This window comes from Crocodylus siamensis, chromosome 1 (genome assembly GCF_052110815.1).
Source record: "Crocodylus siamensis isolate JL-2025a chromosome 1, ASM5211081v1, whole genome shotgun sequence".
In the NCBI taxonomy this organism is placed as follows: domain Eukaryota; kingdom Metazoa; phylum Chordata; order Crocodylia; family Crocodylidae; genus Crocodylus; species Crocodylus siamensis.
Window position 1 is genome coordinate 241,956,936 of NC_143395.1, and position 14,386 is coordinate 241,971,321.

The following is a 14,386-nucleotide window of genomic DNA, read 5'->3' on the forward strand; positions in this document are numbered from 1 at the left end:
AGGCTGTGTCCAGATGAGCGCAAACATTTGGTTCCCTGGGGACAAGTAGCTGCAGTGCAAGGGAACACCTGTGGCATGCAGGCTTTGGTATGTGGCAGGTAACCCAAGAAGTGGTAGGGAAGGCTGGGGCCAGCACTGTGCTCTCCCTGGCAGCCTTACTTGGCATCGTGGGGGTCTCCTGAAACTGCAACAGTGGTGATTCTGCCAGGCAGGGCCTGGCTGGCAGCTGCAATGCAGCTCCAGGAGGCCCACCTCTGCTTTTCAGCAGTGCATGTTGCCCATGCATGCGCTGCTCTGCTTTTTTTTTTTTCCCCCCACAGGTTTTTTTTACCCCTGGGTATCCAGGAGTCAAATAAACCTGTGGGAAAAAAATGTGGAGCAGCACACACATGGGTAGTGCACCGTTGCACCACAGAGAACACCTGACTGTGTGGCATGTGGCTCTGCAGTTGTGTTTGTGATGCCACATACTGCACAGCCATGCTCATCTGGACGTGCCCCTAGAGGTGTCAAGTTGATCATTTGGAGATATTTACAGGTGAATTTTCCAGTCTCCAAAACCACATAGGCAGTTTTATGGTTCCTAAACAAGGATTTGGGCACCTTATTTTATATACTAAACTTGGAAAATTTGGAGTGAAATCCCAGCCCCCTTGAAATCAATGGCAGAATTGCTGTTGTCTTCTGTGGGGTCCAGATTTAATCCCTGAAATTTCACTTATACAAGAAACTTGAAATTTACCTGGGTCTTTACACATATATAAGATCCAGTCCTCATTCCCATAAAATTTTACTTCTTAGCTATGACCAAGAAATTCCATGTCCAGTGCCACCTGCAAGGATGTATCTGCAGCAGGATGAGCTAGAGGAAGATGATGAGCGAGGCCCTACCCCACCAATCCGCGGAGCAGCTTCATCTCCAGCAGCCGTCTCATACAGCCATCAGTCAACTGCCACATTAACACCTTCACCCCAGGAAGAACTTCAGCCCATGTTACAGGATTCTCAGGAGGACATAGGACATGCACAGCACCCACCTGACCGGAGGTTTGTTTAAACAGACTTATGCAAAATTGACAAATGAAGTCCCACCATGTTAAAGCCAGTGGCAAAACTCTGGTTAAGTTCTCTGAGACCAAGATTTCACGCAGCATATTACTACTTTGTTTATGTTTATCTCATGATCTGGGAAGGTTCAACAATTTATATCCTTAGACATATGTAATTAAGTCGCTTTACTATTATACCATGGAAATAAAAGTGGTATATCATCTTATGTTACACACAATGCTGACACAAGTTAAATTCACAGTCATCAGGATATTAAAGTGGTATCGTTAACACAACTTACTGTATAATTACAGTTCTATTGTTTCCAATAGATTTACTGCATTATTACCATAAAATTGCATGCATTATTTCACAGTAACTGTGCAATTAACTTGTCACCAATATATATGAATATATATAATTTATATAACCTATAGATTTTCCTTTTCATAAATCCTAATGCAGTAAATTACTGCTTGTGAAATTTCCTTAATGTTTTTGCTTTCCCTCATTTAAAAATAAAAAAATCAACATTAATAAGATAGATATTAGTTTCAGAAGAATTTTTCTTCCCTTCCAAGTCTCTTTTAGTTCAGTCTAGTTTTTCTGTGTTCTCACAGGTTGTGTTCCATAACACAGTGAATTCTGAATTACTTTTTTTTGTATGTAATCATTCCTGTTTTGTTGATGGTACCACAGTTTCTGCATGCAGGAAAACATTCCTTGTAGATTTCCCCACTCCATGTAGTCTCTATATATAATTATATTTATAGTAAACCAATAAACTTTTACTACTTTAGTCATTTTTATTTAATTTCTTACTGTTTTCAATAACTTCTGGACTTATTGTTCCAAAATCAAATTTGAACTTCTTAATTTCTCATGTTTCTTATTGTTGCACTTATTTCAAAGCAATGTTTTTTTCTATACTGTCATCCCACTGAGTTAACTGCTTGACATTGATTTTGTTCATGTCATTTTTCATACGTTTGTTTTCCTAGAAAACAGGTCTAGAGAAGAGATTTTTCTGTGGTTGTTTTTGTTTTGATTTGCACCATTTTTAAACTTGATCCTTAGTATTTGGGCCTTCCTTTTTTTTAAAAGGGTCTTAAGTATGCTCCTAACTATATTCACCATTCTGTCTCAGTATTCCTGTTTCCTCCTCGTTATTCCATTGTTCTGTATCTTCTGCTTTTTTTCTTGTTGGGTCTCACTCTTTTCTTTCATCCCTTACGGGCATTCCTCCTTTCTCTCATTTAGTAACTAGCTAACATTGTTTCTCTGTAATTTGATTTGTCCTGATACTTAATAGCAAAATACCTATTTTATGCACTTAAGGACTAATATAGATACCTGAGGTTATTAAGGGATCATTTGAGACTGAAAAATTGAATCAATTGGAAGTTAATAGATAAGCTGTAGCTTGTTTTGTGAATGGCTAAGCAGATCCTCAGGGCCTATGTTCTGAATAGTATGAGGTGTGTCAGGCATTGTGCACAGAAGGGGAGGCCAGGTGGTAACGCTCGCAAAACTTCAATGTTTGTTTCAGCACAAAGAGAGAAAGGTGGCCATCACAATTCTCTCACCACACTTCATAGGATATGCAGTTAATTTGTGACTAAAAGGATATACCATTGTTGAACTGCTTCAGCATGAGGAAGATGGATGTAAGTTTTGTTTCTAAATAGATAAACCACCTGTAGAGGTTCAGCTTTGTTTAAATACCGTTGCCATTGTAAACCTGGAAAGTGAATCAGCCCTAGTAAAAGAAACACCACATCTGGTCTTTATTTTATTTTCTTAGACTTTTCAGTCTTGCCTTATTTTGCAGCATCTGATAAACCAAGCTTGTGACATATACACACTCTCTCTCTCTGGTTAGTCTGCAGTGTGCACATCTACCCTGCCTTCCTCTTTAATTACAATAGATGCAATATATTGAACCAACTTGTTCAGCAAACCTTGATCTTCTACATCTCCCACTTGAATGGCATTTGTATGAACTCATTAGCTTTAGAAGTCAGATTAAGCTGTTGTCGGTGCTCATCCCACTCTGGAAAGATATTTCCACCTGAAACATTTTGAGTGTGCTATGTCTTTCTAATGAAGAATGCTCATTGTGAAACAATTGGTTCTTCTATATAAGGATTCTTGATTAACTGAAGCGGTTAATCATTGTATTTAATGAAAACATCTGTCAGGGAAGTAAGTTGAGTATGTAGTTTTGTACCAAAGCTAGTATTTAAAATAATACTAACTGAAAAAAGCAAATTATTTTTTTGTTAGGCTACTGTAGTTGTGGTCCACAAACTGTATCCTTTTGGGGAGACGTTAAGGTTCTCCTGTCACTCCACTTCCTGCTTGTCTGGTCTTCATTGGTCATTGTGCAACCCCACTGAATGTGCTTTCAGAACCAGGCATCTAAAATACCACCCTGTGGTGCTAACTGTGCAGTGAGGTTGGCTGTCATGTCAGCTTACTGGGGTCATAGCAGATTGAAACAGGAAGTTGTGCCCTGGAAGAGTAGATAAGCACAGGAGAAACTGAAGATACATTGAAATGAGAAACAATGCCAATAATGAAGTCAGAACTACTGTAATTTAATACTTTGCTGGATAAAGAAAGAAATGCTGCTAAATCCATGCATCCGTGAATAGCCATTTATAATTAGTCCAGACAGCAAGTCGTATTCTCAAAAATGGTCTCCATATTTTCTAAGAAATTGACCATGTTACCAAAAACCAGAGAACAAGAGTTAGCAAATTTACTGTAAGAGTGGATCTTACCTACGTAAAGTTAATGTTCATTTAGCCAAGATGAAGCTGTATTGAAAGGCAAATAGTGGTGTGTTTTCATTTTTTTTTGTTTGATTCAAATACATGCCTCTACCATTTTGCAAAATGACTTTTTGGTTAATATGTCTCTACTTTTCATTGTCCTTTTTGCCTGTTAGTACTTAGGTAGCTAACAGAAATATGTGTGGAAAATATTTGTCAGGGACACTAAACTACTCAGTTCAGGGAGTTTTGTATTTTATCAGCTCAAGATTGAGCTTTTTTGGGAAAAATGTGTCCAAGTCTATGTATTTCATGAAATGAAAAACTGGCCCTTTTCCCAGTGTGCGTACACAAAAATATAAGAATAAATATATCAAGGTTGTGGTACAGTCATTTTGTGGAAATAAGCAATTTTGAGGTTCAAACCTTGAGAAATAGAACATATTTTCTTGAGGTATGTTGCAAACCAGCCACTGACAAAGTGTTCAGTAGCAGATTTCTTTGGTCATGAATGAAATCAACAGCAAGCATTCCCACACCAAATATTTTTCCTCCTGGCAAGTGGGAATTGAAAAACTTTTCTGGGGCTCTGGAAATAATTGCCAAAATTGATGACAAGAAAAAAAAACCTGCCAATACAAGCAACATTAGGACAAATATTCTTCTGAACAAAATATTAGACAAACAACTGATCCAGTGATGCTCAGTCCTTTTTGCTCTTTCATCTAGTAATATTTTAGCTTATTATTTAAGAACAGCATAAAATTAATGAAAAAACCCACACATACCTGCACATCTATTGAGATGGTTTGAGAATAGTAAATCCTGCATTTGTTTAGGTACCTTTAAAATTCTTTCCAATTTCTTACTCTATGATTCTATATGTGGGTAGCCCTGGAAATAAATTTGAAAAAAAAAAATTGAGCAATTTTCCCATAATACTACCTTCCAGAGAATTTTCAAAACTGATGAGAAGCAAATGTTGTTAGCCCTATATTTGAATCAATGGAAAAAATATTCCAAGAAGGATAATGTTTATGGAACAATCTGCTTGGGTATAGGTGTCTTTCAAATTGAAATTTTGGAGATTTAAACTGGGAAACCAAGTGGCTTGTTTTTTGGAAAGAGATTTTCTCGCATGTACTCTGATTTTTCCTCATTATTTTCTGAATGTTAATTATTCATAATATTATATTTATATGCAGACGCCAGCCTGTGAGCCCTCCGCCACCTCCAAGGCCCATTTCTCCACCACACACCTATGGTTATATTTCAGGACCCCTTGTCTCAGATATGGATACTGATGCACCAGAAGAGGAAGAAGATGAGGCAGACATAGAGGTTGCCAAGATGCAAAATAGAAGGCTTCTTTTGCGTGGCCTTGAGCAAACACCTGCTTCAAGTGTTGGGGATTTGGAAAGTTCTGTCACAGGGTCCATGATCAATGGGTGGGGCTCAGCCTCAGAAGAAGACAACATCTCAAGTGGACGTTCCAGTGTTAGCTCTTCTGATGGATCATTTTTTACTGATGCAGATTTTGCACAGGCCGTGGCAGCAGCTGCAGAATATGCTGGTCTTAAAGTAGCAAGGCGTCAAATGCAGGATGCTGCAGGAGGTATGTTCTTATAAGCAACAAAAATATGTTTAGTTAATTGAGAGAAGGAAGTGCCACCATAATGTGCCTTTTATTCCTAGCTTCTCTCTGAATTTCTTTAAGAAGTTAATAGTGAATTGACATGTAGAAATTCAGCGCACTGAGAATAAAGTTCTGCATCCATGTAATTAGACAGAGGTTTGTCCAATAATACACCTATGGAGGTGCAATGGGAGGCAGTTACCTTTGCTTAAGATCTCAAGGTTGGAAGGTCCAGGAAATCAGTTTGTCAGAGGTGTTGTGGAATGGAGTCTAAATCACAGGCAGAATACCAGCCTGTGGTGCTAAAATTATAATTGTTCTTTTGAGGTGTGTCTACACTGCATTCACTGTAGCATGTTAGATAGATCTAAGTTAACTTTAAATCAGAAGTTTAGGTACTGATGGCAATGTAGCCACTACAGCATTGACTGCATGTTCTTCAATTACAAGGATCTTTGAATATGGTCTGAAATTAAAAAAAATAAAAAAATAAAAAAAACAAAACAAAAAAAAGCAGGACCTCAGCTTAGGAGCTGTTTGCAAAAGTAAAAGCATTGAACTATTTTGTCTTTTTTCAGATGTTACAATATAGCCGTTACATTAAAGTAAGAAAATCAAAAACAGCAGAGAGAAGTCAAAAGGTTCACCTTTTGATTTTCTGTTATGCGTTGTTGTGCTTTTACATTACTTTTACCAACACAAAACTGCCTTCATGCATCATACCTGTTGTCTAGTTATCCAGTACCTTGTATACAACACTGGCTATTGCAGAATCTTCCAGGAGAGACTCAAAGCCAATTCACCTACCAGAGAGGTTTGGGATACTGTATAGTGAGATAAGTTTCATGTGGGTGACTAAAGGATGGTGGATTATATTTCCTCTGAACCATATTTATCTGTTTTATATCTTACTGTTGTAACTGTGGATATTCTTGTTATGCATATAAATGATGAATACCCCATTCCTTGTTTATGGCTGCATAGATTTCAGCCTCAGTGATGCATGTGGCAGTGGGTTCCAGTCTAATTGTGTGCTGTGTGAAAAAGAACTTACAATTTTTACAAATTTGCTGTGTTTCAATGTCATTGAATGTGCCATTGTTCTTTCATTGGGATGAATACAATGGTTAAATGACTCCTATTCAACCATTCCTTATTATGTATGTTTTTCTCAAATTTCCTCTTCAAAGTAAAGAATGCTAGTGTTCATATGAGGGTTTATCCTTGTCTCCTGGAATGTGTAAAGGATTGTTTCCCTTCTAAATTTTTATTTCCGAAGTTTGTAAGTTTAAGCCATACCTTTAGTGGTACCTGAAGATAGCTTTTTGCCATTTAATTTTTCATTATTGCCCTTATTGGATTATATCCTAATCTCTCATTGCAACACAATTGAAAAGAACTGGACTAGGAATGATATAATTTGCCACTTGCCATTCTGGGCAGTTTAGATTATTATAAACAAATCAATAAGATCCTTGCTGGGTTCCTTACCTTTCCACACCCTTGTATCCTGCCCCATTTGGTAACCAACAACTGAAGTCAACAAGTACCTTATATTTAAGAACATACCCTTATTAGTTAGTATTGTTAATAGGATATCAATTACCAGCTATCTGACTGCCTCACTTGCCAAATGGAGAGCGTGAAGTTTCAGGTAATAAGTAATAATGCCACAGAATAGAATATTGGATTAAAAAAAACCTAGAATTATTTTGACTATCTTCTAAAACTATCCAACCCCAAAAAACAGGAATTTTATTACATTTTTGTCCCCACCAACTCCGCAAAAGCTGTAATGTTCTTCTCACATTTCTGATCTCCTCTCTAACTTTTAACATTCCTTTGTTCTAACACAGCTGTTCATCACGGAGAACAAGAGGGGAGGTAATTTAGTAATTTTGGATGAAATCCTGGCCTCATTGAAATAAATGGCAAAAATCCCATTGACTTCAGGATTTTACCCTTTATCTGTGTGTGGGGGGGGGGGGTGTATTTTACATACTATTAGTATAAATTAAAAATTAGCAATATTCAAGTTTGTGCTGTGATGGGATTATTCATTTAATACTAATGCCTTTAGCCTTAACATAAATGCTAGATTTTGACAACATGAGTGAAATATGATAAAATATCAGATAAATAGTGTGGTGGCCCTCACATGCAGTACCTCAGATACAGATAATTATTCAAGTAGGGTAGTGCTAGATGCATTTCTAACAGGGCCTGAAAGTAATGTGGTGTCTGCTTATTATGCTGCTGCTGTATGTATGAGTCAATCTCTGTACTGTCCAGCTAGAAGACATGAAACCTAGTATGAAAGTGATAAATTTTCTTGTTGATGGAAGATGAAGTCTATTGTACTGGTAAAACATTCGGTATGATCATAGGCTTTAGATTCCTGGAAGCAGAGCTACTAGAAGCAAACCAGTTGGATAATTTCTGTGAAACTAAGCCAGCCTGTCTATTGATATGAAAATGAATGCATCTCTTCAGTTGTTTGTTACAATATAGTATTGAACATATTACAATAAGATTTACGTTAACCTAACAGTATACTTAAATAACTTCAAGTTTAATATGGCAGTGCCTGGTTCTCTTTTTTTAAAAAGAGAGAATGTAAAATATTTTATTTTGGAGAGGAAAAATAGTAACTTGGTGTTCTATAACATTTTTCAGGCCGTAGACATTTTCATGCATCACACTGCCCTAGACCTACCAGCCCTGTGTCTACTGACAGCAACATGAGTGCTGTTGTAATACAAAAGGTCCGACCTGCCAAAAAGCAAAAGCATCAGCCAGGACATCTGCGCAGAGAAGTCTACACAGATGGTAAGTCCATTGAAATGGGTGAAAACATCAGTGAACCTCTATAAATAAGCACTGCCTATATTCTTATGTGAAAATTTTTCACAGCGATAACATAATACTAAAAAACTCACTCATTTGTATTCTCTGTTTCTAAACATGGTAAACTAATTATTTTAAGAGCTATAGTTCCTAATTTTTCAATATTGATGCCTCCCCTACATACAGCAACTGCACCTGTGTTCCATAGTGTCCTAATCAGTTGATTGCTATCATTATTTAAGAGACTATATTGTCCAGATAAGTATAGAAAATAATCTACATTTGGAATTAAAATCTTCATTAAAATAACCAAGTAATAAATCCCCCGTAATATAATTTTATTTTCCTTGCAGAAATGACTGAGCATTCAAACGGTAGACAAGAAAGTATTGAATTTTAATCCTAACTAAAGTATTGTTTCAAACAGTTACTTTGTGATCCAAAAGGCAAAATCTAATCATCTTCTCTCATGCCTTCACACATAATATCGACTCCTGCTGAAAAGGTAACGCTTGTATTCTCCGGGGAGTATAGGAGGATAATGCAAACATTGTGATGTTGTCTAGAGAGAGCCTTTAATGAAAATGCCTCAGGTGGCCCAGCTTTTATTAAACCACAACCTTCCAGTTTTATAAAACATCCCAAGGGCTTTGTTGCAAATTCATGTAAGATAAATTCTCAAAGACTTAACCCATCTTGTCAAGTTTGCTAAATTTGCTAAAGGGGGAGGGGAAAGAAAGAGTGTCAGAGGCATCATTCCCCACCTCCTGGTTCTCAGCAACAACAATCTGATTAGGACTTTCATTACCAGTCAGAAATGTTTCAAAGAGGGGCATCATTTGCCATTATCATATGAAAGCCTAATATTATAGATCCTTATCCAGGGTTACAAGAAGGGGTTTTTGAGCCACTTCTCCCTATGATTCCTGCCACTTGACAGAAAAATTTAATACAAAGCTCACAGCATGATGAGCAGAAGTAATTTAGCAATGAGTGGTTGTCCATGCTATTATCTGTACTTTATTCTGAGTATTTTCTCTCACTAGCATCTATCTGATATTAGACTACATTAAATACTGGCATGACACAGTGCACCTGGGCCTCTTGGCTCCTGCCCAGGCCTCTTTTGTCAGTGAAACTGAGCTGTCAGAATATTATCTGATTTCAGGAGGTTATTACAGTGGTTTTGCACATGTTTGCTTCTGCAGAAGGACAACACAAGGTGTAAATCCCAAAACTGTGCTGGCAATTTTACATTTATGGGACCCCTGTAATGGCATTTTACAAGGGTTTGTGGACACTTTATCAGCTTTTATCATCATGAAGATAATGTGCTTAACTGAATACTTGGCGAAAGAGCAAACCTTGATATAATACATCTACAGGAATTAGGGCATCAAAGAGAAAATCTGGGCAGGAGCTTTCTGTGTGGCCATTTGCTTCCCACCAGCCCAGGAATAAATAATGGTTGGACAGATATTGGATGGCAGGTTTTTATAACTTGTAAGTACAAGTTAAACCCTGCAGCACTGTGGTTAGGAACTGCAACAGATTTGACAAGCGTGATCGATATTTGCTTTGTATCCCAAGCACCTGCTTATTTCAGCATATTTTCTAATTAGACATGAATTTCTGCTAACCTATGTATTATAATTAATGGGCAGTGCATCGTGTGGCTGTTAACAGAGCAGGGATTTATTGTTCTAATTTCTGCAATCCTAATAAACTCCAGTTCAGAGGTTATATTTTGTTATTATTTTGCCTCAATCTATTTACATAACCATATTTGGAACCTTACTGAAAGTTATAACCTTTCACTTTAATAGGCACATATAGAAACCTGTCCCTTTAGAATAGGCTATAAAACAGAATCAACTAATTGTTTTCCTTAAATGAGGAGCAGTGATATGTAGACATGAATGAAACAGTTGAACACAGTTGACCTTTTCCAGGTACCTCTTCGTTCTTTCTATTGGTTTGATGTCACCCTGTGATTTATTTCCTTTATAAGGCAATGCTCATTCCAAAAGAAGCTTCCGGGTTTTGCCATAACAAATAAACATACCAGTTTGTAAAAGAGGAGAACAAATGTGCCGAACCTGGGTATCGGTCATTGGACAGGCAATTATATAAATGCTAAAAAGATATGAAGATCCTAGTTGTTGTATTCATGTTGCTATCTTTTCAATAAAACATGCATTCCAAGTGACTGCTGAAAATGAGCTAATTTTTAGGTAGCAATGTAGGATCCCTGCTATTCCCATATTACCTGACCCATATTAGTTTAATTCTTGTTTCTTGCAGTTTTATGAACTATGTGTGATATGGAAGATTTTTTGCAATTATATGTTAAACATTTATATAAGTAAACAGAACCTTTAACCAGTGGTTGAAAATACCAAAAATAGTGCTAGCAGCATTGTACGTCTCTGTTTTCTTCACATGGTGAGATGTGTGAAGTTGGGTGGTGGTTCTTTCTGATAGTGTTTTCATTCATAAGGTACCAGTCAGTGGAGATGTATCTGTTTGCCCTTGCTCTTTTTTCAATAAAAGATCTTTTCCCTAGTTTACTGCACATAAATATAAGATGGCATATACCTAGATATCCTTTTCAATACTGATTCAGATTAGTGCTTGCTGAATCTGCAACTGGATTTCCATTATGTTAGTTTGTATATTGACAGTCATCCAAACTGTGAAATACTCTCCTTATTTGTTGCTAAAAATCTTTGCTTAGAAGGGGGTACAGATTAAAATGTATGAATACTTCATTCCTCTCCATCTAGTCTTTCAGAGAGTTAAATACAAGCAAAGTGCATTACTCGAACCAGCTAATGGTTATCACTTCTCCCCTTCCCAACTTTGGCTGACCTATTTACATATTGGATTTAAGAAGCCATTTATATATATTTGTATACACGTATAATATATGTATGACCTTTTTTGGCAGGTTCTTGTCTTTTAGATTCTCTGTGCAGATTTTATCATGTACTCAGCTTCCTTTCTTACAGTTGACAATGGGCACAAACGATAGCATTTAGTTAGCTAATGTTTGGTCCTGCAAATCAATAAAATATCCAAGTGTTGTTATTTACCTATGCACTAAATCAGTGATGCACATCTGCAGGCCAGAGTGGTGCAGAACCAGTCTGTAGCAGGATGGCACTCTAGAGTCGCCGTGCTGTCCCCTAAGGGTGACCTTAGTACCATGTCAGGTGTTCTCTAAGCACCCTCAGAATCTCACCCGCCGCATCTTTGATGTTATGTATTTATTGTAGGGAGGCTGCCCTTTATTCCCTTGACTATGGTTTTCCTGCTATGTGCCGGACCTGCCTCAGTCTCCCTGACACTTGGGCGCTCTACAGCCCTGCCTCGCTCCGCGCCCTGTTGACGCTCTGTCCCTTCACAGTCTCGTCTTGCTAGGGCTCTCTGGAGACCCGCCTCATGCTGCACCTCACGGTGCTCAACGTTGGTCGCTGCCCCTCTCTCTCTCTCTGGGGCTTCTCGCTGCCCGCTCTCTGGGGCTTCTTGCTTACCTGGAGCCTCACTGGCGCTCAGGTTCTCCACGACCTTGTTTGTTCTGCCTTCCGGGGTACTCGGGGTCAGCCCTGTCCCAATATTGCGCCTTTTCCTGGTGCTCAGGGACAGCACCCCGCCTCTGCTGCGCCCTTGCCGATGCTCTGGGTCAGCGCCTTCCCTGCACTGCCCTTTTTGGCAGTCTGGGAGGCACGCTCCCTCTGCTGACCCCTTTTGGCTTAACGGTTGCTGCTCCATGTTGGAGCTTCATGGTTCGGGGCTTCCCCCTTAGCTGCCCACTCTCTGGGGCTTCTCAGCAGTGCTGCCCCTCTCTCTCAAGCTGGGGTCCCCACTCTGACGTGGTTCCCCTATGAGGCCTCTTCCATCCCCTTACAGCCTCTCTCGATCCTCCAGGCTAACAATAACCAAAACACAACCCCCTGGGCTATAACACACATCTATGCCTCAGGGCTAAAACATCCTCCGAACCACAACACAGGGGTTCCATCTCTTACCCGTGTCACTAGCTGCTTGCACATCCAAGCCTTTTCCTTTTTGCTCATTCAGGGCTGAGCTCCTTCCTCCTTGGCCACCAGCAGTCCCCCACTCTGGCCTTTGGCCTGCAATTTATGTCAGAGCCAGGCCCTGCCCCTTTCGTTCAGCTGACCAGACGAGTGTGTGTCCTTAACTGCCTCGGGTTGGCTCTAGCAACCGGCACCTGAGCCACTCCTCCAGCTCTCCCAGTAGCAGGCACCTTAGTGCCCTGCTACACAGTCCATAGTCCAGATCCATCACTCAGTGTGAGTCCATGGGTGTGATCCATTATGCTGACCCAGCTGCACACACTATGTACCACGTACAGCCTGATCTCACACATCTGATTGGATGCTCACCAGCTTGACCCCATATGCCAGATTCAGTCACATGCTGTAATGACCCGATGCTCCAGATCCAGCTGCATGCTGTGCTGCCCCCACATGCTGGATCTAGCTTCTCACTGACCCTATCTCTGTCATCCGATCCATGGGGCTTTCCACCCCACTGCTCATCCAGAAATTTGCTGCAATTAGTGCTGCTACCATTCCCTGCTGCCAAATTTTCAGACTTGTGGGAAGATCCATGAGCCAGATGATGGTCTCACAGACTGGATTTAGTCCACTAGTTGGTGGCTGAGCACCCTACACAAAAGTAGGCCTGCGTAAGGTTGTGACAGCTGCATTTCTCACAAGTGGATCAAATATTTATATGGAAGACAATTTCAAATATTTTGAATCTTGCTCTGGCCCATGTTTAAGGGTTATAGTCCTCTGTTTGTCTGGTACAAAATGTCTAAATGGTGTAAGACATAACTTATAACAAAGAAAAGTTTTGTAACTCCACCGAATGCCAAAAATACATTTTTTCTGGAAAGTGATGTTATGATTTGGATATTCAGTATTTTGTGATATTCCAAAATAAACCACCTTTCCTTTAAGATGGGTATCCTGAGAGAGATTGACCTTGAAATGATATTTTTTTTAATGAAAAGTGATTAATAAGAATATATACAAACCTGAATTGAAAAACCCTTTTTGTGTTGTACTATTTTTGTACATGTATTCACTTATTTATCATCCACAGAATTTAGAACTGTAAGCCAACAGGAGATTTTTTTTTTTTGTACAACCATTGTTTTAAGTAACAGTGCTTAAAAATTTTAAATGATATATATTCTAAATCTTACAGGATCAGGTTCTATGTTGGCAGTTTTATTCATACGTTATATGTATTGTAGAAATCTAGTTTGGTATTTTATAGAAAGCAAACTTCAAGTTTCATGTTTATTTACTGTCAATTATGTTTTCCTCGGATATGTTAACAAAATTCTAGGGCATCAGAGAGTATTTTATTTTATTATTTTAAAGAAAAAAGTCCTAATAATACCTGGTTATTTGTTTTGTCATTATGGATCAAACTTGGACTCTTTTTTTTTTTTTTAGGCTGTTTTGCAGTCTCTCCACTTAAGTATAGAAGTGGGCTTAGTATTCCTTCCCCAGTTGTTTTTCCCATGATTCCTATATCTGTTCTCATTTAGCATCTTATTGAAAATTGTAATCACTCTCTTCAGAAGGCACATATGGAAGATTTCCCCTGTAGAATATGCTATAAAAAGGCATCCGTTAATTGTTTTTCTTAACTGGGCAACAATGCAAGCATAAATGAAACAGTTGAGCACTGCTGACCTTTACCAGGTATCTTAGATTGGTTTGATGTCACTCTGTGATTTATTTTTTATTTCTCGCAATGGAGGCCTTCATTTTCGTTTTAATAACGAAACATACCAGTTTGTACTAGAGGAGGCAGATTGAATCTGGATTTTCTCCGTTATTTGAGCTGTTAAATAAATACCACAGGGGTGTAATAGTATTGACCTCTGAAAAGTTTCCTTTTCTTGTTTAAAGGATTCCTCTCAGCAAGGAACAGTATGTTATAATGAAGATTTTTATAGTTTCCCTGCAGGTTGTGACAAAGTGCTCTCTGTCAAAAGTATCACTTTTCTGTTGTTACTACTGTACAATGG

The 14,386-nt window shown here is 38.6% G+C and overlaps 1 protein-coding gene across 1 annotated transcript in view; it reads left to right on the forward strand.

The window, feature by feature from the left end:
* ROBO1 (roundabout guidance receptor 1) overlaps positions 1-14,386 on the forward strand; it is a 796,429-nt gene that overhangs the window by 768,967 nt on the left and 13,076 nt on the right. The window contains exons 25-27 of the mRNA XM_090059747.1: positions 802-1,047; positions 5,033-5,442; positions 8,140-8,292. Of these exons, the coding sequence (XP_089915873.1) occupies positions 802-1,047; positions 5,033-5,442; positions 8,140-8,292 (809 nt within the window). The remainder of the gene's footprint in view (positions 1-801; positions 1,048-5,032; positions 5,443-8,139; positions 8,293-14,386) is intronic.